The 25,271-nt window shown below is 18.9% G+C and overlaps 7 protein-coding genes across 7 annotated transcripts; 3 read left to right on the plus strand and 4 right to left on the minus strand.

Moving 5' to 3' along the window:
- Window positions 1–1,313: 1,313 nt before the first annotated feature.
- CCp2 (LCCL domain-containing protein, putative) lies at window positions 1,314–6,146 on the plus strand (the record flags this gene model as incomplete). Its single annotated transcript, XM_028670858.1, has 2 exons — window positions 1,314–1,701; window positions 1,789–6,146. 2 exons carry the CDS (start codon window positions 1,314–1,316, stop codon window positions 6,144–6,146), a joined length of 4,746 nt encoding a protein of 1,581 aa, XP_028527569.1.
- A 979-nt stretch (window positions 6,147–7,125) lies between these two features.
- On the minus strand, window positions 7,126–8,850 carry PGAL8A_00215200 (polyprenol reductase, putative; the record flags this gene model as incomplete). Its single annotated transcript, XM_028670859.1, has 9 exons — window positions 7,126–7,159; window positions 7,249–7,300; window positions 7,390–7,433; window positions 7,506–7,635; window positions 7,697–7,736; window positions 7,825–7,930; window positions 8,029–8,161; window positions 8,463–8,496; window positions 8,566–8,850. 9 exons carry the CDS (start codon window positions 8,848–8,850, stop codon window positions 7,126–7,128), a joined length of 858 nt encoding a protein of 285 aa, XP_028527570.1.
- Window positions 8,851–11,868: 3,018 nt separating this feature from the next.
- On the plus strand, window positions 11,869–13,982 carry ApiAP2 (transcription factor with AP2 domain(s), putative; the record flags this gene model as incomplete). Its single annotated transcript, XM_028670860.1, has 2 exons — window positions 11,869–13,765; window positions 13,906–13,982. The coding sequence occupies 2 exons, from the start codon at window positions 11,869–11,871 to the stop codon at window positions 13,980–13,982; spliced, it is 1,974 nt and encodes a 657-aa protein (XP_028527571.1).
- A 923-nt stretch (window positions 13,983–14,905) lies between these two features.
- On the minus strand, window positions 14,906–16,267 carry SHMT (serine hydroxymethyltransferase, putative; the record flags this gene model as incomplete). Its single annotated transcript, XM_028670861.1, has 1 exon — window positions 14,906–16,267. The coding sequence occupies one exon, from the start codon at window positions 16,265–16,267 to the stop codon at window positions 14,906–14,908; it is 1,362 nt and encodes a 453-aa protein (XP_028527572.1).
- An 865-nt stretch (window positions 16,268–17,132) lies between these two features.
- PGAL8A_00215500 (conserved Plasmodium protein, unknown function) lies at window positions 17,133–19,763 on the plus strand (the record flags this gene model as incomplete). The annotated part of the gene is made up of 1 exon (XM_028670862.1): window positions 17,133–19,763. One exon carries the CDS (start codon window positions 17,133–17,135, stop codon window positions 19,761–19,763), a length of 2,631 nt encoding a protein of 876 aa, XP_028527573.1.
- Window positions 19,764–20,198: 435 nt separating this feature from the next.
- On the minus strand, window positions 20,199–21,380 carry PGAL8A_00215600 (conserved Plasmodium protein, unknown function; the record flags this gene model as incomplete). The annotated part of the gene is made up of 1 exon (XM_028670863.1): window positions 20,199–21,380. One exon carries the CDS (start codon window positions 21,378–21,380, stop codon window positions 20,199–20,201), a length of 1,182 nt encoding a protein of 393 aa, XP_028527574.1.
- An 871-nt stretch (window positions 21,381–22,251) lies between these two features.
- Window positions 22,252–24,667, minus strand: PGAL8A_00215700 (conserved Plasmodium protein, unknown function; the record flags this gene model as incomplete). Its single annotated transcript, XM_028670864.1, has 2 exons — window positions 22,252–24,026; window positions 24,316–24,667. The coding sequence occupies 2 exons, from the start codon at window positions 24,665–24,667 to the stop codon at window positions 22,252–22,254; spliced, it is 2,127 nt and encodes a 708-aa protein (XP_028527575.1).
- Between the last annotated feature and the right edge of the window lie 604 nt (window positions 24,668–25,271).

Here is a 25,271-nt window from a genome sequence, read left to right on the forward strand (position 1 = left end):
TGGACTTCCTAATTTTATTAATATTTTCTTTTGGTAATTAGCAAAAATAATATATTCATAATATTGAAAATTTTTTAAATTAAAAATAAAATGATAATTTCCTAATAAAATCATTTACATATTAAAAATATGACACTTCTCCACTATATTTCCCCATAAACAATCTAGGAACATAATAATGAACAAAAATGTATATAAATAAAATCATTTTTAATGCCTTTAAATTCTCATTAACATTTTTGGAAATTTTAAATTAAATATTTTTACAACAATTTTTTATTGCATATTACAATTTATTATAAATATATGAAAGGTAGACAGAAGTATTTTAATATAATAAATTTTTAATAAAAAAAAAGATTGTGAAAAAATTAATAAAAGAGAAAATAATTAAAAAAAAAAAAATTTAAATGAAAGAATAAAAGCAGATGCAAAAAGTTCTTTTTATTTCCATGAAAGGATGTGTATAAATCATTAATTATATGAGTATAAAATATTTTTGTAGATATATTTATTATGTCCCTTTTTTTTTTTTTTTTTTTTATTAATATATTTGTTTCAATAAAGTATATAATTTTTTAATAATATTTTCCTAATATCTAAAAAATGTTTTTTTTCATTATTAAAATATTTGAACTTCATACTATATAAATCATTCAACTGATTAATGTATCTTTTTTTTTTTTTTTTATCGGTCTATACACCTAAAAAAAAAAAAAAAAAAAAAGACCGAAATTTTTTTTATTTACTGACAATATGTGCATACATATAAAATTATGTAGCATAAAAAAAAAAAAATTTATATTAATAGGGAATATAGAAAGTTTGTAAATTAATAAACATTAATAAGGGGAAAAAATATTAAAATAAACTTTTGTATATTATTAAATACAAATAGACAACTGAAGTAACATTGTTTTAATGGATAATATATATAATTTTATACCTTTTTATTTGTTTTATATCATTATCGTTACCTTATTCTAATTATTTATTTATTTTTTTTTTTTTTTTAAACTTTTTTTTTATGTGTATTGATACATGTGCTTTAAATATCTTCAGAATTAGTTGTTTAATATATTACATATATATATTTATATACTTATATATATGTATAAATTCTTATTTTATAATAATAAAAATATTATAATTCTAAGCTTTAATTTTTAATTTTTTCATTAATATTTTTATAAGTTTCATGTAGAAAAATATAATTTCTTATTAAATATATACATACTAATTTTTTCTTTGTGTGTGTACAAATTTCTTTTTTTTTTTCATTTTCTTAGTATATATAAAAAAAAAAAAAAATTATGACAAAATTGTTTTTTAATTATGTATTTATAAAATTTTTATTGTTCTTTATTTTTGTGAAAAGTGAAGATGATATAAGCAATACATTTTTTAAATTTGAAAATTGTGAAGCAACATCTACATTTCCAAGTATTGGAGAAAATGGATTACCTCAATATGCAGCTGAAAATGCTATAACAAAAGGTTCAGGTTATTGGTGTTCAGAAGGAAAACATAACGCTAATGATATTGTTTCATGGACAGGTCATTTAAAAAATGTTAGATCTCTTAATGGAATTATAATACATTGGGCTTATTCCCCAGGGGAAGTTTCTGTATTAGCTAGTTACGATGGCAATGAACCATATGAAGAAATAGTACCATACCAAGTTATTGAGTCTAGGGCTGGTAAAATATATATAAAAAAAAAAAGTAAAAAGAAAATACATAAAAGTTCTTCGTATTATTATTAATGTGAATTTTTATTTTTTGAAGGAAATGTTGTTCAAAATATTATATTTAACCATGTAATTAGAGCAAAATCTATTAAATTGGTGATGAGACATGCAATACATGAATATTTTGGTATTAATTTCGTGAATGTATTGGGTTCCAGAGATCCAACTCTAAGAATACAGAGTGGAATGACTAGTTTAACACAAGACCTGTGTTTACAAATAGATGAAACGAATGAATTAGTTTTAGATGGATGTATTAATTCTATTTCTTATTTAGATGGTAGAGACTTATGGAAATTGAATGCAAAAAATCAAATTTATAATCCAATTAATAATTTATGTATAACTTTAAAAGATAATTTAACAGCTAACGGAGGTAAAATTATACTTGAGGATTGTAGTTCCAGCTTAGAACATAATGATGGTCGTAGTAATTGGCAATTATTACCGAATAACCAATTGAAAATTTTAAGAAACGGAAATTTTTGTTTATCACAAGATGGTTCAAAATCAGGTAGTTTAGATGTTGCACTCCATAAAGAAGCTACTTCCACTCTGTCTAGACAAGATAAAAAATTTTCTCCAGATAAAGCTGTAGATGGAAACTTAGATACATTCTGGATTTCTCAAGGTTTTAACATTGATACAGCGCCTGATTCTGTTTACTTTGATGTGAATTTAGGAAGTAAATATAAATTACAGAAAGTCATAATTGACTGGAAGTATCCAGCTACGAAATATTCTATATTTTTGAGTACTGATGGAGAAAATTATAAAGAGGTAAGTAGCAACTTGGCTAATTTTTTAAGAAGTACTATAAATAATTTACATAATACAGAGGCTCAATTTATTAAATTGAAACTTATAACACCTAATCCTGAGTTTTCTGAAGAGGATGAATTATTTTATGGCATTAAAAAGTTCTCAGTATACTCTAATAGAATTAAATCAATTGTGGATGATTGTGACAAAGCAAAAGATGCAGATGATGCAAGAGATAAGTATTTTTTTGAATTCGTTTCCGAAGTACATATGCAAGAAGGTAAAGAATTAAAAAGATTAGATAAAGAATTACAACAGTTTGCAGAAAAAATACAAAATGAGGCATTAAAAATTCAAAAATTGAGCCCTCAGCTGAAAAAATGTAAAGCAGAAAAAGAAAAAAGACATAGTGAAATAAGTAATATAAAAAATACTATTCTTAGAAATATTTATGATGTAATCAGTCAAACTCAGAATATAATTAATATTAACTCGTTAAGTACATATTATTCTACTTCAACAAAAGAATTAGGTCAAACACCAGAAAATCCAGCTGACAACTGTTTTCATTTAAAAAGAACATTACCTAGTTCACCATCTGGTTTTTATTACGTTTTACCATCATGTTCTCAAAATGTTTTAAGAGTATTTTGTGATATGAGAATAGGAGGTACATACTACGTTCCTCCCATAGATACTAATTTAATTAAAGAATTAAAGGATGTGGAAAATGTATGTGCAACATACGGTTTATATCCTATTCATTTACATCACGAAAATCAAATAAATTCTTTAAAAAATTTATTCCATATTATGAATATAAATATAACAAATCCAGTTCCTCTAGCCATTAGAAGAAGTGCAGAAGCTTTTTTTTCTTTAGATTTTCAAGAAAATGTTCACGATATTGTATCAAAATTTGGAAATCCTACTGGAAACACTTTTGGTGTAAATAGTGAAGGAGTTGCTTTTTTTGATTCATCTAATTCTGAAATGTCTGCATTTGTTTGTTCTGATAATATTAATTCAATTAATTTACCCGAAACCTTTATTAATTTAAACTGTAAAACCACTTTAAAAGAAGCTAATGAAATCGATAAAGTTGTTGGAAGCGAATATTTAGTTAAATGTCCTCATGATTGTTTAGAAAGAGATACTGAAGCAACTGTAATTGGAGGGGATGGAAGTATATATTCTGAAGATAGCTCTATTTGTTTGTCAGCTATTCATGCAGGTGCTTATGATAAGCATTTCTTAATTCATCTAAGAATCGTAAACGCTCTAAATGAATTTGAAGGAATTTTTCAAAATGGCATTATATCTGAAAGTTATGTAAATAACAATCAAGAAATGGCTTTTAAAATGTTTAATGTTACTCCCAAATGTCCAGGTCCTTCTTATACACGTGATTTCACTTTTCTGGAAATCGATAACTCTAAGGATTATATGGAAGAGAAGGAAAATATTTATGTAGACCCATCTACTGCAGATGCGATAAACGATTTAATCACAATTGTTAATAAGCAAGTTGGAAGTTCTGATCCAACATTTTTAGCTTTAATAAACAAACAAGTTATAAAAATAGTTTCTAATGCAAGAAGATATTTAAAGCCAACAGAACATTTTGAAAAAAATATAGAATTATTGTCTAATGAGACATTAAAAGATGTTCAAAAAGTATCTCACTTGATAAAATTATTATCGTCAAAAATTAAATCTGAGATAGATAAAGGAAAGTATAAATTAGAAACATTGATAGATGAAAGATTAAGACAAAAGGAATTTGAATCTTGGAAATTAGAAAGCACAGAAAATATATACGATACATTAGAAATAATAAATTCAGTACAATTACAACAAGGAGGGAAATGGAATATAATGGAAAATCCTTTAGATGAAGGCATAACAGGAACCACACTCAGTCAAAATGTACGTGTTTTAAATTCATCCCTTGCAAGTAATTTGTTTACTGGTTCGTTTGCTTTTTTAAGATATAAGTCTTTTTATGATTTTGTGTTTTCTACATATATTTATGCAAAAGGAACAGGATCTGTTGGACTAATTTTCAGGGCATATGATAGATACAATTATTATATGTTTGAATTAAACAATAGCCAAAATGGATTTAAAAGATTATTAAAATTTGAAAATAATGAAGCAACAGAATTAGCTATTATCAACGATGGAGGATTTGATGAAGGAAGTTGGTTTGTAGTAAGGATAGAATGCAGAGGTTCTAAAATAAAAATTACTACCATTAAAACAAATAAACCAATCTATGAATTGCCTAATCCTAATATAATAGTAAGTGATGATTTTAACTCAGGAGGAACCATTGGTTTTTACACTTACGGAGTGGATAATGCCCAATTTACGAAACCTGTTGTTGAATCTACTGAATGTTTAGCAAAAGATACTATATATAATAATGTTTCCCCTTTAAGTTGTAATGTATATGAGGAATTCTTTGTTGGAAAATTCAACAAATCATATATAGTATTTGATCCAGAAAATAGTGTTGGTGGACCATCAAACTGGAGCTATTTTAATAATATAGGAAATGAAAAACATGTAATTTTACAAAAATCTAATATTAGAGGAGGTGCACATAATGAGATACCCTCTTTCATTATTTTACAAAATAAAATTTGTCAAGAGGGAATATTCAAATTTTCTATTTATCCTGAATGTAGCAATGGTATTGTAGGTGCCATATTTAAATTTTTAGATTCCAATAATTATACTATATTAGAGATAGGTTCTACTTTTACTCGTTTAAGGCAAAATATCAATGGAAAATTTCAAATATTAGCTAAATCTATTATTTCCGCATATAAAGAAAAAGTATGGAATCGTGTAACCATATCATTTAGTTCAAATAGTATTAATGTCAATATGGGTAGTGGTTTAATGACATACCCAATTTTTAGTTTAATAGGACTAAACTTACAGAGTGGAAATGAAGTTGGTTTTACTTCTTATAATTGTATAAATGTAGCATTTAGTAATATTTTCCTTCATCCTTTAGATTTTAAACCCTACAGTCCTATCCCACCGTCAGCTTCCGAAAATATGGTTCCTATTTTTTCAAAAATAGGAGAAGATACAATAAATGAAGAAACAAAAAAGGAAATAAATCATATAGAGAAGGAAGAAATTGATGAAACAAAAAAAGATTCTGAAATTGTTAGACATTCTTTTGATGAACCAAATAATGATATTAAAAAAGATATATACTACTGTGCCACTCATAAAAATATCATTGATAGATTAGCTTATTGCGATAAATATCATAAGGAAAATCCTAGCTGCCAAAATGAATTCTGCAAAACTTGCTGTGCAAACATTGACTCAGAAAATGATGAAAATACGAAAACATGTGAAAAATTATGTCAAAAATTGGATGATAAAGTTTTTCAAACATCCGAAATTTTTAACTTTCTTAAAAATTCATGTATTGAATCTCCTAATGAAGAATTAAAAAATTCATGCGAAAATGATAATAATAAAGAGGAGTGCTTAACAGAAATGTGCCAAATGTGCTGTCAATCAGTTACTGTACCACCAGATCTAATTACTAATGATGTAAATATGAATTCTATAGTAAATCAGTGTATATCTTTATGTGAATAATTTTAATTATTTACTTTAGTGCCCTTAATTATACATTTAAGCATATATATATTGTCATATATATGTGATTAACTTTTTATGTATTGTTGTGATCTAATAAATATAAAATCAGTCTTTTTTTATATATTTATAAAAATTAATTCTTTTAATTTTATTCAATATTTATTGATACTTATTTTAGAAAATTATTTACTAATTTATATATGTAAAAAAAAAAAAAAAAAATAATAGTAATTTAAAATTTCTATTAAAAAAAAATAAATTCATATATTCTATATTTCTTATGCATGAAAATATAAAAAAAAAAAAAAGTGAGTACAATCATAATAATAAGAAAATACTTTATTTAGTTGTTTCACATAATTAATATATCTTAGATTTAACTTATCACCTTTTTCTTTATTTTACATATACTTAATTTTTTTTTTTTTTTTTTTTTAAATATGAATTCAACATCTTATTTCCTCCATTATTTATCATAATAATAATAAAAGGTAGTAGATAAATACCTATATCTATTAATCTAATATTTAATTTTATCTTATTAATAAGTAGAAAAAAAAAAAAAAGGGGAAAAATTAAATGCACAATTTTACACGTAAAATTTTTACAAGGAAAAAATATCCAACAAGTTTAAAAATTCAAAAGTATACACATAAATAAATTTTTAAATACTTAAAAAAATATTAACTCATATTTTATTTAAATAGATAAATATTCGATAATTATGTAAATATAATGAATAACTGTATAAATATAATATTTACATATTTTTGTTTTAACCATGTTTTAATTTAAATATATAAATTAGTTTATTTCATTTATTATAATATTAATTTCTAAATATATAATATATATGATAAAAGTCTATAAGAATAATCCTATTTATATAAAAAGAATAATTTAATTTATTTTTATATACGTAAATTTTATGTCTATCAGTAGTCATTAAAAAAAAAATATAAAAATGAAACAAAACTTAAAGAATAAAAGGAAAGATGGCTTTTCTTTGTCTAAAAAATTAAAAATATTTTATTTAAAAAAAAAGAAATAATTGTATTTATAATAGAGTTTAATTTTATATTTATTTAAGAAATTTTACTTTGGATATGTATCTTTTAATATTTTAATATACCAATTATGTGTTTTCAAACCTGATGTAACAAAGTATATTTTATATATGTTATTTATCAAAAACTAATGAATATTATATTTTTCAAATATATTTAGAAATATAAATTACCATTTACAATTAAAATTAATGAAACCATAACAAAATTCAGTAAACTATATTAAAAAAAAAAATATATTTTTTTTCATATTGTAAAATATACTTGAATTTCAATATATTACAAATACCTTATAAAATTAGTGTTTAACATAAAAAATGATAAATATATTAATATTTCTGCGAAATAATGAGGGCAACTAACATAATAAAAGAATCCACCATATGGGACTTTATACAAAACATCATTTTTTCTTATGTCTAAAAAGGGAAAATGATTTAGAAAATAATTTTTTTTTTTTTTAAATTTTATATTATCAACCTTTGGGGCGAAGTTTAGCCAAGCGGACATGAGAATCAAACTGAAATATAAAAAAAAAAATAAAAGATTTTTTTATACTTATAGATTTAAATATTTTTGTAAAAAGACATTTTATTAAAGAAAATTACTTGAATTAAATTTCCAAATAAAAAAAGAATAACAGAAATTAAATTTAATTTACTATATTCGTTTTTGTCACTATTATATAATGAAAAAGGAGTTACCATGTAGAAACTGAAATATTTTAAAATATTCATATTAATATGAGATCATATGTATTTAATTATTTTGTTAAAATATAATATTTTTAATAGTTTTTTTTCTTTAAGTACCTTATTCCTAAAAGATAAGAAAAAATATGCATAAAAGATTTCGATGTCGTTCTTACCACAAGTAATTGTTCTAATAATCTTCTTAGCAAATGAATTTCAAAGATTATGTTAGTATATGAAATAAAATCAAAAACTAATAAAAATAATAAAAAATATACATATTATGATTACTTATAATTATATATATTAAGCTTATATTTTTAGTAAGTATAATAATTTTTTTTAGTTTCTATAAATTTAAAAATACATATATTCCAATATTAAAATATACGAAATAAATAAATGTAAAGTAAAATAATGATTCTTTGGTTTATTCGTGTATACATATTTAAATTAAATTTTTTTTTTCTTTTTTTCTTTATATAAAAAGTGTTTTTCTCATTATAAGTTTTTTTTAAATGTTATTATTAATGAAGAAAGAAAAAATATGTTACCTCTTCTTTCATTTATATAATTTTGATAGAAATCCTTAATAAAATAAAAAGTTAATGAGTGAATTGATTTTTAAAAATAGTTTATGTAAAAAATATTATTTACTTGGAATACTAAAATTGAGTTTATTACAAAACCAATGATATAAAAATGTAAAAAATATACTTTTGGAATAATAATATTGTCTATCTTTTTTTTTAATTTATAGATCTTAGACTTGTTTTCGTTTTCTCCTTTTTCTAATTTTATAAATAAATTTTTTCCATGTAATGCCCATTGACTAATTGGTTTGAAATAAAAAGATATAAGCAATAAAAAAATTACTATAACATGATAGAAAAAGAAGAGAATTTTCATAAAGTCTATATTTTTAAAATAAAAGTGTATCATTGCAGAACAAAATTTTTTTTTAATATTTAATGAACCAAGAAATTAATTTATGAATGCCTTATTTTCGTATTTTAATTTTTTTTTAGTAATTTTCATATTATAATATATAATAACTTTTACATATACATTTAATAACAGTAATTTATTCTTAAACATTTATATTTTATCAAATGAATACAAATTGCACAAAACGTGAATTTTTTATATATATTTTTATTGAAAATGTAGATGTAACTCTTCATTTTATACTCAAAGTATTTTCGTACTTCTGATTTTAATTTTAACCTTTTTTATATATATGTTTTCATTCTCTTTAAATTTTTAAAATCAAATTCCTCTAAAAAATATTAATTTAATTTCCTTATAAAATGGGAATAAATGAATTAAAATTAAATTTTTTTCTAATAACTTTTTAAAACAGCTTGCCGTAAATATATTAATTATAAAAGTGGTTTTATTTTTGTATATCATTTATTATTTCAAGTATTTTTTTTTTGTTTAATATCTAAAATATATTTTGAATCATATCATATATTTTTTATGAATTAAAGAGGAAATTTTAAGTTACGAAAAAAAATTATACATTGAGTATTCTTATAGTAAAATTATTAAATGAAAACATAAATTTTCAAAAATATTTAACTTTTATTCCGTTCTTTGTATTTAAATTTTTTTTATATAACTTTTTAAGAAATCTTGCATAAATGTGTGTGTATATGCATGTTTGTTTATGCATAATGTGTGTGCATTATTTTATTATTTTTCAATTTACTAAAAATGTGCAGTTAAGTATTAAAATTTATTTTATAAGATGAGTAGTGCATAATTCATTTATTTAATGCTAATAGTCCCACATATAAAAAATATTTATGTAAAAAGTATATAAAAAAAATTATTAATATTTTTTTTAGTATAATAATTATTAAATAAAGGAAATTTACAAAAAAAAGCATATGAATATATAATTACAATAAATAACTTGAGAGAAGATTTTTAATTGTAATTCTCATTTCCTATTTATAAAATGATGACTTTACTGAATTTAATATATACAAAGACATCATACATAATAGAAAATAAAAAAATTTAAATGTTTTTTTAAAATATAAGTTTTAACTAAAAAAATATATTTTTTTAAATAATAGCACATATGGATAGTAACAATGCTTTTTATATAATATAGTTTTTTTTTTTTTTTTTTTTTTTTTATTATTCATAATATATAGTTTTTCTTCAAAGGTTTCCTAAAATGTTAATGTACTTCATTATATTACATATTTTTATACAAGTTAATAATTTGACATGCAGCAATAAATTAAAAAATAACTTTAAAACAATTATATTCTCAAACATATTTTTTTCTCATTTTAGGAGCTATAATTTTACTTTCATTTTATTGTTTTAGTAAATAATAAAAAGGTTCTCCCAATTAAAAAAAAAAAAAATATATATATAAAAATATAAAAAAATAAGTGTAAAAATATTTTTATAAAGTTTTACTGATTTAAAAAGAAAAAAAAAAAAATGACTTTCTATTAATTTAAAAATATAGAAAAAAAATTTCATGTATTTTTTGTTTTTTGTTTATTTTTTTTTTTTATTTAAAAAAAAAAATTTTTAATGTATGTTAAAAATAAAAAAGAATGTATATATATTTGAGAATATGATTTTCTTATATAAATTATAATGATTCTATTTTTTCTTCAAAAAGTATTTGTATGATGAATAATGATTAACATAACTAAAAAAAAAAAAAAAAAAAAATAGTAGATTTTTTCAAATATATTTAAGAATTATTTTAAGAACCCTTTTTTTTTTTTTTTTTTTTTCGCGTTAATCTACTTTTTTTTCGTTAATTTTAATATTTTTAAAAAATTATAATTTTACATGTGTAGATTTGATGAATTAAATAAAATTTTATTTACATTAGATGATAATTTTTTTTTTTTAATTTTACATATATCGATAATTCTTTTATAAATTATATTTTAAGAATTTTAACGAAAAATAAAAAAATACTAATGGAAAAATTTTATGAATAACCCTAATCAGACAATATAAATGTAAAAAATAATAATTAAATCTAATGATTAAATGAAGAATACTTATAAGAATAGAACTTCTTTTTAGAAGTAAGAAGTAATATAAGGAATGAAAGTCAGAATTTATTAATATTTAAATGTTTATTTATTCAGTGATATATTTTTTTTAGAATAAAATGAGTATCAGTATTATTCAAGTATTTTTATAATATAATTTTAACTTCTATTACATAATTAAATTATTCGTAACTTGCGATTTATAACAATGTAATAAATAATTCCGACAATATATATTAAATAACACTATAGATGCATTTACATTTATAAATATTTATGTTTTTATGAATATTGTAGAAAAGTACTTTATATTTTAAAATATAAAGTATTAATTAAAATGAAAATATAAATGTTTATATAATTTTATTTCTATATTATATAAATATATGTATATAGATAAAGATATTTTATGAAATGCATTTAAGTTTTGTTTTAAAGAAATACTTGATATATCAAGGTATTCCCTTTATCCTAATATTTTTAAAAGGTTTATTTTTGCATAATTTTATGTTTTATAAATTCATTATTTTATCCTATATTATTTGTTTAAATATATTATTTGTAAAAATTTTATATTACACTTATATATTTAATTTATATTTAAACACGTATAAAAACGAATAAATTATACTTATTAATTTTTTATTATATAACTTCCGAAAGTGTTTCTTTTTATAAAAAAAAAAAAAAAGAAATCTTTAAAATTTACATTAAGTGAAAAATTATACACATTATAATTATCATATATATATATATATATATATATATATATATATTTTAATAATAATAATTTTGTGAAAATAAAGAAGAAACAGTTTGCTTTTGATTTATTAATATTAATTATTTAGAAATATATATATAAATAAATAAAAAAAAAAAAAAAAAAAAAAAGCTTTATTATGAAAATATTGTAATAATTATGGACGAACAAAATGATTTAAAAATTCAGATTTTGAATGAAGAATTAATAGATGAAAGTAAAATTATAGAAAAAAATAATATAATAAAAGAAGAAAATTCATTAAATAGAAATGATAAATCTAATAATTCTGATTTAACAAGTAAGGAAAATTTAAAAGAATTGATATGTAAAAAAGAAATAGAATGTTTAGAAAGTACTAAAAAAGATAACTTTCATAGTGAAATAGATTTAAATAAAAAAGACGAAAATAATGTTATTTTAAATAATCATTATTTAGAAAAAAATAGTATAAATGATTCAAATAACAAAAACAAAGATGATGATAATGATATTAATAATGTAAGCACTAGTGAAAATTATAATAATAATTTAAATTACATAGGTTCTATAAGTTTTGATCAAAATAAAGGTGATTCGAATATGGATATATCACGTTATTATAATAAAGAGAATATTGATATTAATCAAGAGAAAAATCATAAAACTTCTCTTTTTTTAGAAAAAAATACAAGTAATATAAATAACTTATATAATTTTAATGATTCAAATCATTTATACAATATAAAAAAATTAAGTGGAGAAAATGATATACAAAATTTAAGCTCTATGAATGAGAAATACAATGATGATAATAAAACAGTCGTAAATGAATCAAATAATGTAAATATTGAGAATGATGAAAATGCTCAGAATTCAAACGAATATGATATGGATGATAAAAAAAAAACTAACAAATATTATTTAGAAATTAAGGATGATAATAATAAGGAAGAGGTTATAGATAAAGAAAAAATTAATAAAAATATTGATAATCATCACATGAGTGATTATTCTAGAAATACAAAAAAAGAAAAAGAAAGTATTTGTGTAGAAAATACAGAATTTAATAATAGCATTAATGGATATAATAATATATATAATAAAATAAACTTATCAAATAAAAAAGAAGAAAATCTGAAGAGTAAAAAAAAGAGTAATAATGAATCTAAAGATGAAGTTTTTTTTACTTCAACTAATATGAGAAATTACAAAAATGGTTTAGAAAACTGTAGTGAATTAAATAATTTTACAAAAAAAAGAGCTCAAATGGAAATATTCTTACATAACCAAATTAATTGTTACGATATGTTATTAGAAATTCATAAAAGAATTCCTCTCTGGGGAGAATATGAAGCAAACTTTTTTTTCCATTGGAGAAAGATCATGACATTAAATAATGAAGAATTAAAAATATATATATTGATATTTAGATCATTAAGTATAGAAACTATAAAGCATCTAGATTTTTATATTTTAAAAATAATTATAGGAGAATTGGATGAATTAAGAAAAGTTCATGAACCGAATTATAATCCTTTTATATTTACAGAAGATTATATAAAAAATTATGATTTAACTTTTCAAAAAAGTTCTGATATTTATGTTAATATGAATGAATTTATGCAACCATGGTATGTGAGGAATAATAATAAATCCTTGGATATCAAGAAATTTTTAAATTCATTAGATATTTTAGAAAATCAAAAACAAAGATCTTACATTATTCAAGCAATGGAAATACCTTCACATATTTTCGAGATGTGCAATGGAACAAATAAAGAAGAAAAAACGGAAAAAATAGAAAAAACAGATGTACAACCTGAAATAAACAAAACTTCAAAAAAAGTCAAAAAAGACAATGCAAAAAAAAGAGAAAATAATAAAATAAAAAATTTAAAATCATCAATAAATTCAAGACCAAAAAAAAGAACAGGTTATTATGCTCTTGAGATTGATGGTGTTATTGCATCATTTGAAGCAAGAAAAGGAGTTTATTACGATAAATCAAGAAAATTGTGGAGAGCAAACTGGAAGGAAAATGGCAAAATACAAACTAAAGGATTTTCAGTTAATGGTAAGAAAAAAAAATTTTTTAATATATATAAATTTTTATTTATACATATATATTTCTTAATTTATTCATTTACATATTATTTCACCTTAATATACATGTATTCAAATTTTTTTTTTTTTTTTTTTTTTTTTTTTTTTTAGAATATAAATCCGTTCAGTTAGCTAGACAAAAAGCAATTGAATGGAGAGAAAAAAAAGAAGCTGAACTTTTATTATGATATCATGAAATTTCATATGTTTTTTTACTTTTTCATGTCTAATTTTTTCTTGTTATAAAAAATTTTTGCTTTTTTTAAAAGCACTTCTATATGGGAAATTAAATAGTTATATTTGTTTAAATTTAAGGTACCATAAAAATTAAAATAATATTTTAATGTAATGTTTATATAAGTTTTTTTCCATATATAATGTTTTAATATTATATTTTAGTTTTTATATTGCATTTTTTTTCTTTACAGTATCAATTGACATTAAATAAGTTTTTTTAAGTGAAAAGAATTAAAGATATTATATAAACTGTTTAACGCATTAGAAAGAATGCATTAATTTTTTTTCGAGTTTTTTTACTTTTTTATTTATATATGTTTTGATTAAAATTTTGATAAATATAATATTCGTTGAAATAATAATTATTAATGATTTTAATATAAGAATAATAATATAAAGAAAAAATATTTAAATAACAATTTGCTAAGTTTCTTTTTTTATTTTGCATTTTTTTTTTCCCTTTTATTATGTAAAATATTTCATTTACTTTTATTGTTGCTTTACCTTTCTTTTAATAAAGTTTAATGTTCATATTTAATCTTTTTCTATATAACACTTCATGTGATATTTTTTATTTCATTTTTTTTCATGACGTAATTTTTTTTCTTTTCTTTTTTTTTTATGTATAGTTTTTTAATTTTTTTAATAAAGTATGGTGAACATTTATTTAAGGATTACATATATATAAAAGACTTTTTTGTTTAAAATTAAAAAATATGTCTAGGTTCATATTATTTTTCCCTTTTTTGCTGCGTAAAAAATTAAATATATATGCATAAATACACTTTTGAAAGGAAATAACTTTAAATAATTTGTAATTCAAATTATTTTAGTTAACTATATAATGAATTAAAGAAATTAAAAATAACGATTTTTAAAAACTCTTCATACATGGAAAAGATGAAATAAAACAAAAAACATCATTAGCAAGAGATAAAATTTCAGATGTTGTTGAATTATTTATATACTCTATAAATTTCTCATTTGATAAATTTTCTTTTTGTTTCATATGAAAATATAAAGAAATAGATTGATTAATAAAATCCGCCACTATTTTCATATCTTTTTCTAATAAACCCAAGCTAGTTAAATAACTTGTGCCTATATTAAAAGATTTTTGAATACATTTAGTTGGACTTAAGACATCAAAAAATATGTTTAACTTAGTGCATAAAGTATAAAATTCTTGAACATTAAAAGAATAATTAGAAGGATTTAAATTTAAGAAGCTATTATTTCCAGAATAATGAATGTTAAAATACTCTTTATTAATATATTTAAATAAAATAGATGCATTTTTCTGTACTTGGTTCGCATATTCTTTAAATTCAGTATTTTTCATTAATTTAAACGAAGTAGCTAGAGAAAATACTATGTTATTTAAATTATTTTCAGAAAATATATTTTTTAACTTTTCTTCGAAATCGTAGGATATTAATTTTCCTTCATTATTAAAGTACTTAAAACCCTTTTTATAAAAAACTATATAACTATTATGTGCACGAAAATTTTCATTCAAAAAAGAAAATACGATATCTGAATATTCAAAAGGAGTCGGAATTAAATTTTGAGAAATTAAATTAGCTTTATTACTTATGTTTACTATTACTATACTATTATTTATATCTTTCAAATTTTTTATAAATTCATATTCAAAATTATAAGGATTATTTGTTTCATCTATATAAATTATATCTGGTCTAAAAATTTCATATATATCTTTTATTTGCTTATAATTTATGTTATTTTCATTTTCTATTTTAATTGTATTATAAACGGTATCTAATAAGCAATTCCGCTTGTTTTTATTATTTTTTTTTTCTAATGAAAAACTAATATGCATTATTTTATTTCTATTATTTATCAAACTATTATATAACTTTAAAAGAAAATAATCATTGTGTGAATTTATACAATTACTATAACTATTAATAAGGAATCCCCAATATTTTTTTTCTAAATTAAAAGAATTTAACGCTCTATTTTCGATCATCTCAGAAACATTTTTATTACATTGAATAGTTTTATTTATATCATTAATTAAACATTCTTTCAAATATAAAGGAATAATATTGTTAATTACTGATAAATTTATGTTATTATTATTTTTATATAATGATAGCATATTAAAAATGCCATCATCTACATCTTTTAAGCTGCTCCTATTTCTTAAAGAATCAAAACTGATGTATCTTTTCAAATTGTATTTTATATTATTAAATTTCTTTCTAAGCATTTTCATATAATAAAAAACATGAAAAAATATAAAAAAAAAGCTTTTTTTTTTTTTTTTACCTTATTTAAAAATCTAATTAATACATATTAATAACAAAAAAAAAAAAAAATAAATAAATAAATAAATAAATAAATAAATAAATAAATAAATAAATAATAAAAAAATAAATACGAACAAAAATGCTAGATGTTTTTATGCAAATTAACTTAATCATAAAATAACTGGATAATAAAATAAATTTAAAGTTACAAAATGTTAAAAAAATACTTTAAAAAATATATAAAAAGAAGTCTAATTACATTCAATTTATTTCTATTAATATGTAAAAATCCTGTATTGATATATATATTTGTTTGAAAAAATAAAAAAAAAAAGATATGAAAAATTACTACGAAGAAACAAGTCTATGAATACAACTAATAATAAAATTTTGTAGTTAAAAAAAAAAAGTATAATGAAGTATATGTATTTTATACACAATTTTTTTTATGTTCAATATATATTATAATAAACTTTAAATGTTTCAAATTATTCTTTTAAATAAATTTAAAATTGCTTTTAACTTAATGAAAATTGAAAAAATTAAAAAAATATATAAATTATAATATATAGAAAAAATTTCACTTTTTTATAAACTTTCAAATATCATTTTAGAATAAAAAAAATAAAGCTAATTTTTTAGTTAAGAATTAAAAATAAAGACTATTTAAAAATTATTAGCATTAGAATAGTTACTACTGATAAAATAATTTTTATGAGGAAATTTATTCAAAATTATAAAAATAATAAGAACATAATAAGAAATAAATAAATAAAATATAGTAATTATAATTATGTTTATATTTAACTAAAATATAATTTTTAAATGTTTAAAAAATTGCTTTTTAACGTGTTTGTATACAGAGAAAAATCACTTAACTTATGTAGGAAAAAAAAGAATATACTTTTTATTAAAAATGAGAAGAGTATTTCTTCCTATACAGAACATAAAAAAATAAATGATAATGAAAAAATTAAAGATAGAAAAAAAAAAAACTACCAAAATATTAATTTTGATGTTGTCAAAAGATACCTAACATCAAATAAATATATGGAATCTAATAATAAATTCACATCCCAAAAGGAAAATAATGAAAATGATAAAAACGTTAAAAGCTTAAATGAAACAAATGAAATAAATTCAATAGAAAATATACTTGATGAAACTAACTCAATGATATACATAAATGAAATTTGCTTGAAAATGGATCAAGTTATATTAAAATGTCAACATTATGAAGATATTTTGTCAATTCTTGTTACTCATAGAGGAGCATTATTTCTACAAAACTTAATAACAGCTATTCGTATGTTAAGTGGGTTTGTAATTGAAGAAAAAAAAAAAAGAATAGAAAAGGAAAAATTAAATTTATCAAATGAATATACAAAACATGTAAAAGCCGAAGAACTGGAAGTTGAAAATGATCAAATGAATGATGAAAATAAACAAAATATAGATAATATAAATATTACAGATACAGAAAATATAAATACAAAATTGAATGATAATAATACATACGCTAGTGATATGCCAATAATAAATAATATTAATTCAATGTCGTGCGAAACAAATAATGAAACTGTAATTGATAAAATAGAGAAAAATTTAATAGAAAAATATAAACATATTTTTGATGTATTAAATGATAAAAAATTATTAGAAAATGAAAATAATTTTCAAAAAAATAGAAAAATTGAAGAAATTATTGTATTAGATGAAAGATATAATTTATTAATAGAAGACATCTATAAAAATAGAAAACATTTCGATGTTGTATCTATATGCCATATTTTGATATCACTGAAAGAATTAAATCATAAACATTTTCTTTTGTTTAATTCATTTGTTAATCCTTTAAAAAATTTCGATATATATATAAAGGAGCAGTTTGAAAGTAATCAAAAGATATCTTATATTAACTCTACTATGCAATTATTACTGGAATGTTTTAATACATATATATGGGCAGGATATTATAACTTAGATATATATAATAAATTAATAAATTCCATTTTGTTAAATAACTTTATCCGTTTAAATAAAGCTTTAATATATGCACATTATGAACAATTAAATAATTATACTAATATGAATTATAATTATAATGTAAATTATCCAATTTCTACAGAAGAGTTATTAAGATTTTTTAATTTAGATAAAAATTTCATTTATATGAATTTTTTATCAAAAGATCCTGATATATCTTATTCTATAAGTAAGTTAGTAAAATATGAAGAAAATAACGAAAATAGAGAGACACAACTAAAAGATATAGAAAACATAGAAATAAAAGATGAATTTACTAAACAAGAAAATTATATAATGAAAAATAAAGATGATTTAATAAAAAAAAAAAAAAAAGATTCTATAAGTGAAATATCCACATTTGTTTGTCCTATTTTTTTAAATCTTGAATTATTTCTTAAAAGTTTAGAAATATATAAAAATATTTATGTATATAATCCTGAGTTTTTTAAAATATCTGAAAAAGTTGTTTATTATTACACTCCTTATTTGTCTCCATTCAATTTAAGCATGATAGCTGATGCATTCTCTAAACATAGAATTTTTACCATAGAACATGATAGAATTTTTTTTCATATTTCTAAAATATTAGAAAAAAATTTCCAAAAATTTTCATATGAAAATATTTTTCTTATTTTAAGAGCATTTAAAAAAATGAACTTATTTTTTGAAAAATGTATTATTTTAAGTGCTAACAAATTTAGGGAATACTTTCATTATTTGTATATAAACAGAAAGGAAAGTATATTGACATTAAAAGATGTATCAGTTCTAATGGAATCGTTGTCTTTTTTTAATTTTACTCATAAATTTATTGATCAATGTATTATAGCTGCATTAAATTATTTAGAAGATTATATTGATGATATAGATGAAGAAACATCAATAAACATTTCATATGCATTAATATTGTCTAATTTATTTCATGTTAATACGTATTTTTTTTCATTTATATGGAGAAAAATAGGAAAAACAACTTATTGGGAAAAAAGAAAAAGTCAAATTTTTTTGTTATGGTTATCTCATATGATACAGTTTAAGTGGTTGGATTTCGATTTACCTAAATTTTGTGTTTTAGAAAGTTTAAAAGTTTTTTATTTAAAGAGAAAAGAAAACATGTTTTCCTTTTCAAAAATCATTTATAATATTTCTAAAATATTAGATGATTTTCAAATTAGTCACGAAGTTTCTGTTGAAATTGATTGCCCATATGTATTAGATATTTTAATAAAAAAAAATAGACAAGTTATTATGTTAACTCAAGATACAACTAGAAATGAAATAACTAGGGAATTAGGGGATTTCAAGATTATTTCGAATCATTTAAAATTATATGGATATAATGTAAAATGTGTTAATACTAAATATTTTGATTCTTTAAATGATGAAAATAAACGAGAATATATAAAAAATATTTTGATGTCTTTTTAAAAATAGTAACAATATTTTATAATTCAAAATTTTAAATAATAAATATATATAATTAAAAATTAAAAGAAGTATATCACAACAAATCAAAAAGAATTTATCGTTAGTTGAAACATGTTATTTGAATTAAAGTTTTAACAGCAATAACAATTTGAATTTTCTTAATTATAGCTGTTATCATAATAATGGTATAAACGGTTTTCTTTAATTTAAAAAGGAAATCAAATTAAATACAAAAAAGATACTAATTTAATTAAAATACAAAATAAATAATAAAAAAAAATAAAATAAACTGATACGGCACAAAAAGTAAGAAATATATATATACAATAAGTAAAAATGTTTTTTTATTTTTTGAAATTAATGTAACATTTGTAAAAAGGATAATTTTATTTTTATTTAAAAAAAATATATATATATATATATTAATAATTTTCTTTACCTTTTTATGTTATTTTTATAGTATTCATCTATTTTAATTAAAGATTTTGTTAAAATATGAAACAAATATTGCATTATTTGCATTTTCTTATTAAAAATAAGAAATTTTTTTAAAATTATTAAATAATAAAAATGTGGTATATAAAATTGTTTTAATGAATTATAACCTATTTCTTTTAATATGTTATATTCACTCAAATTAATAAAATATTTATTATTTTTACAAAATAAATTGTTGTATAAATCTTTAGGCATCATTTTATCTTGATTTAATGAAATTTCATTATTTTTTTCTTGTTCATTATTGATGAATAAAGCTATGTTAAATTCATATGTTTCGAAATAGTCACTTGTTCCTTCTGTCCTATTTAGAATACAAGAAAAAAAGTTATTTTTGTTTTTTTCAATTATATTAGTAATCATATTGACATTTCCATCTTTGAATATTTTTTTATTTAGATTATCACTAATATTATTCCATGGATAAAAATATATAGGTATATTTAAAAAGATATAGAAATATACATAAAATATAATACATTCTATTTGCTTATAATTGTTCTTTAGTTTTGTGAATAAATTTAACAATTTAATAAATTTATTTAGTATTGTATCGAAGGATATATTTTTATATTTCTTCAGTACATATTTTTTGAATTTTTGCAGTTTGATATATCCCTTTATTAAATTGTAGTCTTTATTTATAAAAAACTTTTTTGTATAATTTTCATAACAGTTTTTATATATAATTAATAAGTATTCATAAATGTCATTAAATTCATTTAAAATATGATACATGTTTAAGTCTATAATATCAGTATCTACATTTTTTATTAAGGAGTCATTAAATATATTTATATTATTATTTATTTTTAAATTACTTTTATTTATTGAATATAAAATTAGCAATGTTTCATAAATACCTTTTTTTTCTCCATTAATATAAGTATGTTCCTTCACCATTTGAAAAGAACTACATGAGATATATTCTATTCTATCTTTTAAATTATATATTTCACTTAATACTTTTAATATTAATACTGATGGATTTAAAAATCTCAAAATTTTACAATAACAATTTTTTTTCTTTTTTTCCTTTATATATATATCATATATTTCATCATAAATTACATAAATTTTCTCATTTTTACCATAACTTTTTCCTTCTCTTTCTTTCATTTTTACTTACGAATATTTGTAAAAAGAAAGAAAACAAAAAGTAGTATCAATTCTTATTCAAGAGTTATTTATTTTCTCAATCTTTTTCAGTTGACTTCATTTAATATTATGTAACTAAAATTCACATATATTTTAATTTTTTTTTTTAAATTTAAAATTTCTTTATTTTAACATTTATTTTATGATGCATAAAAACAATATTAAAGATTAAAAGATTTTTAAAATAGCTAAAGGTTTAAAATTATACTTTAAAAATAATTTTCTTATATGAATATTTTCAGTAATAATATTAAATATATTACATATATCATCGTTAAATATATTAAATGATTTTATTCTTATTTTTTTAATATCATACATTTTTTTAAAAATACTTTTTTAAAAAACAGAAATAGTAATTAATAATCTTTAATCTATTACATAACAATACTCATTAATGAATGTAAACAAATTTGTTATAATTTACATTTAAGGACTAACGAATTATTAAGATTTATAATAATATAAAGTTAAAAGGAGGCATATAACTAATATATAATAAAAATAAATGTACATGAATAAAAGAAAAAAATTTTAAATAATATTAAAATAATATTTTAATATAAGCATATAAAAAAATATCTGTTATAATTTTTTGGAAATAGTATGTAAATAAATCACATTGGAAAAAAAAAAAAAAAAAAGAAAAGAAATATATAAAAAAATTAAATTATTTTTAAAAATACATATTTAATAAAATGTAAGTGATAAAAAAAGCAATTGGAGAAAGCTTACACATAATAAAGTAAAAAAATAAAAATTATTTATTTTTAAATGGAATATTAGAAAAAAAAAAAATAAAATTCCTATATTGTAATTTTTTCATTCATTTTTAATGCATATTATAAAATTTAGAAAGAGATCTATGTCTTTTTTCTTTTTTGAATGTATTTTGAATATTATTTGGCACATTTTGAATAAACGGAGGTCCCTTTATTTTAATATTTAAATTTGTTTCATAGCCTAATAAATTATTATCATTCAAGAAATTTATTTTTTCTATATAATTTTTCTGATCGTGTTCGCTTAACTTTCTAAAACCTCCTCCTGTTCTTAGGATAAGCCTAATATTAGATGGAGAATAATTATCATTATTATTATCATTGAAATCTTTTTTTATATTATTCTTTTTATTTTTTATATATATATTATCTGCATTATCTTTTAATTTTCTTTGATTTACGTAATTTTTATCGACATTTACTGTATCCATAGAATTATTTTTGGAATATTTATTATTTAAATTCCATTTATCTATATTATCATATATTTTTTTTTTTGATAAATCATCCGAGTTTTTTTTTCTATAATGCTCAAACATTTTATCATCTTCATTTTTTTTTTTTATAACATATTTTCTACTTGTATTATTATTTTTACTCATATTTCTTGACGTATTTTTATTTAATAAATATTCACTTAAGGTTTTTTCTGAAAGAATATTTAACGAATCATTATTATCAATTGAGGTATTATAATCTGTATCTGACAATTTCCTATTTATACTATTCTTGTAATTTGAAGAAATTTTTTCTAATGGCACATTTTTGAATAATTCTTCGTTTATCTTTTTTTGCATTTCTAATGTGTTTTTAATTTCATTGATTTTATAATTTAACTTTTTAATAGTTTGATGTAATATATCTACATTTTTTTTGTCAGCTTTATCTTTCATTTGATAAAGAAATCTATCATATACTTTTTCTATGTTGTAATTTGATTCTCGGGTTGCCTCATAAAAAGAATTATTTTTATCATAATCGTTATTTTCATTATTTTTGTCATCATAAAATTTTGTTATATCACTCTTTTTGTATAAAATATTTTCAAAACCATCATAAGTATTGGATATTTCACTTTGTCTTATTTTACTATTATCAAAATTACCATAAAAAATTGAAGCTTCACTTTTTTTGGTCTTATTAGCATTGTCACAGTTAATTAATAAGCTACTTTTTTTCATTTTATTATTATTATTATTATTGAAATTTAAATATACATTGCTCTTTTTACTTTTTTGAATATTATCTATATAACCATAATTTGTTTTATTATCATTTGCATTAATATCTAACATAGAGGCAATTATATCCTTCAAATGTATTTCGTAACAGTTATTCTTTAATTTTTTTACACTATAGGATAATAAATACTCTTCTTTTTTGCATAAAGATTTAATTATTTTCTTTGTTGCTTTTTTTTTATTTTTCACATTATTTAACCAAGTAATAAAAAAATTCTTTTGTATTTTATATTTTTTATCACGTAGTAAAATGTTCAAAATTAAATAAAGAAATTTTTGATAAATATGTTGTAAATCTTTTCTATAGATATTTCTATCTTCTTTAATTTTTATTTTTAAATCTTGCTGTTCTTTTAAAGAACTCATATTATTTATCATTTCTTTTTTTAATTCTTCATTTTTTAAAGTTAATTTCCTTTCTAAAATAGTGTAATCTTCTTTGTTTCCAACACCTCTTTTTAAATCATCTATTTTTCTATTCAATTCATAAGAATTTTTGTTGTAATAACCAACTTCTTTAAAAAGATACGTTATTAATTTTGCTATTATATCAATGTTATTTGTATCTTCACATAATTCTACTTCTAAAAAGTATAAATTACTTTTTAATTTTATATATTTTATTATTTCATATAAGCATAAATTATAATATATATATATATATATTGATATATATAATTTAATACTGAGATGCATACCTTTAAAATTTTCTATTACATAGTCATTCTATATGTTCATTAATAATATAATACTTTTAATAATAATATTTTATTTTATTTATGTAAGATTACCTATGATATTCTAAATAAATTACTTATGTATTATTTTTTACTAATGATATTTAATTTTTAGTTTTTCTTTTTTTCTATTTACCAATATTTTCAAAATTATTGTATGAAGAATTATTTAATTTTGTTTTTATTTTTTTAATATATTCATTTGTATCAATGAGTAAATTATTATATTCATCATTTTTGTTGAGTAAATACTTAATTTCTTTTCCAAACTTTTTAATTAATGAAAACAACTGCTCATATTTTTTGCTTAAATCTTTTTGATTAATTGTTATACTAGTGAAAAATTCACAAATTTCATTTGTATTATTTATTGAGTTTTGCTTATTATAATTTGCTTTGCTATAATTACTTAAATCTAAATAAGATTTATTGAAATTTAATTTTTCATTAAAAGTAGAAGATACTCTACTATTTTTTTTTTTTTCCATTTTCACTTAAAAAAAAAATATTAAAACAAATAAAACGGAAACAAAAACAAAAACAAATTTCTAATATAAGGTTAATTTTTTTCAAATTTTTTATCTAGAAGTATTGTATAAAATTTTTTTTTAAGTTAATAACTAAATTAAAATCATTACTGAACATTTTCTGTTTTTTCAATAAATTTAAAATAATTATTAAAAATTATATAAAAATATTTAACACCTATTTATAATTTATAATTATTTTTTATATTTTTAACTATATTAATAAAAGACATTTTTTAAATTATTATGCGAACTAAAAGATTTCCATTTTTTTTTTAATTATTTACAATAAATATAAAAATTTGCTAATTTAAAGCATTTTTATTAAAAAGAATAATAATTTTTTTGTGTAGACGAGCAAAAATAAGTTTTCGATATATACTTTTTTTTTTTTTTTTCTTTATTAGTGTCTTTTTTTTTTTTTTTTATTTTTAATACTATTAAATGTATATATATGACATACTATTTTTTGTATATTGGAAAATATATATTATGTTAATTTTAAAATATTTTTATGTTTTTATAGTTAAATTTTTAAATACTTTAAATTTTGAGCAAAAATTAA

This window comes from Plasmodium gallinaceum (genome assembly GCF_900005855.1).
Source record: "Plasmodium gallinaceum strain 8A genome assembly, contig: PGAL8A_v1_76, whole genome shotgun sequence".
NCBI lineage: Eukaryota > Apicomplexa > Aconoidasida > Haemosporida > Plasmodiidae > Plasmodium > Plasmodium gallinaceum.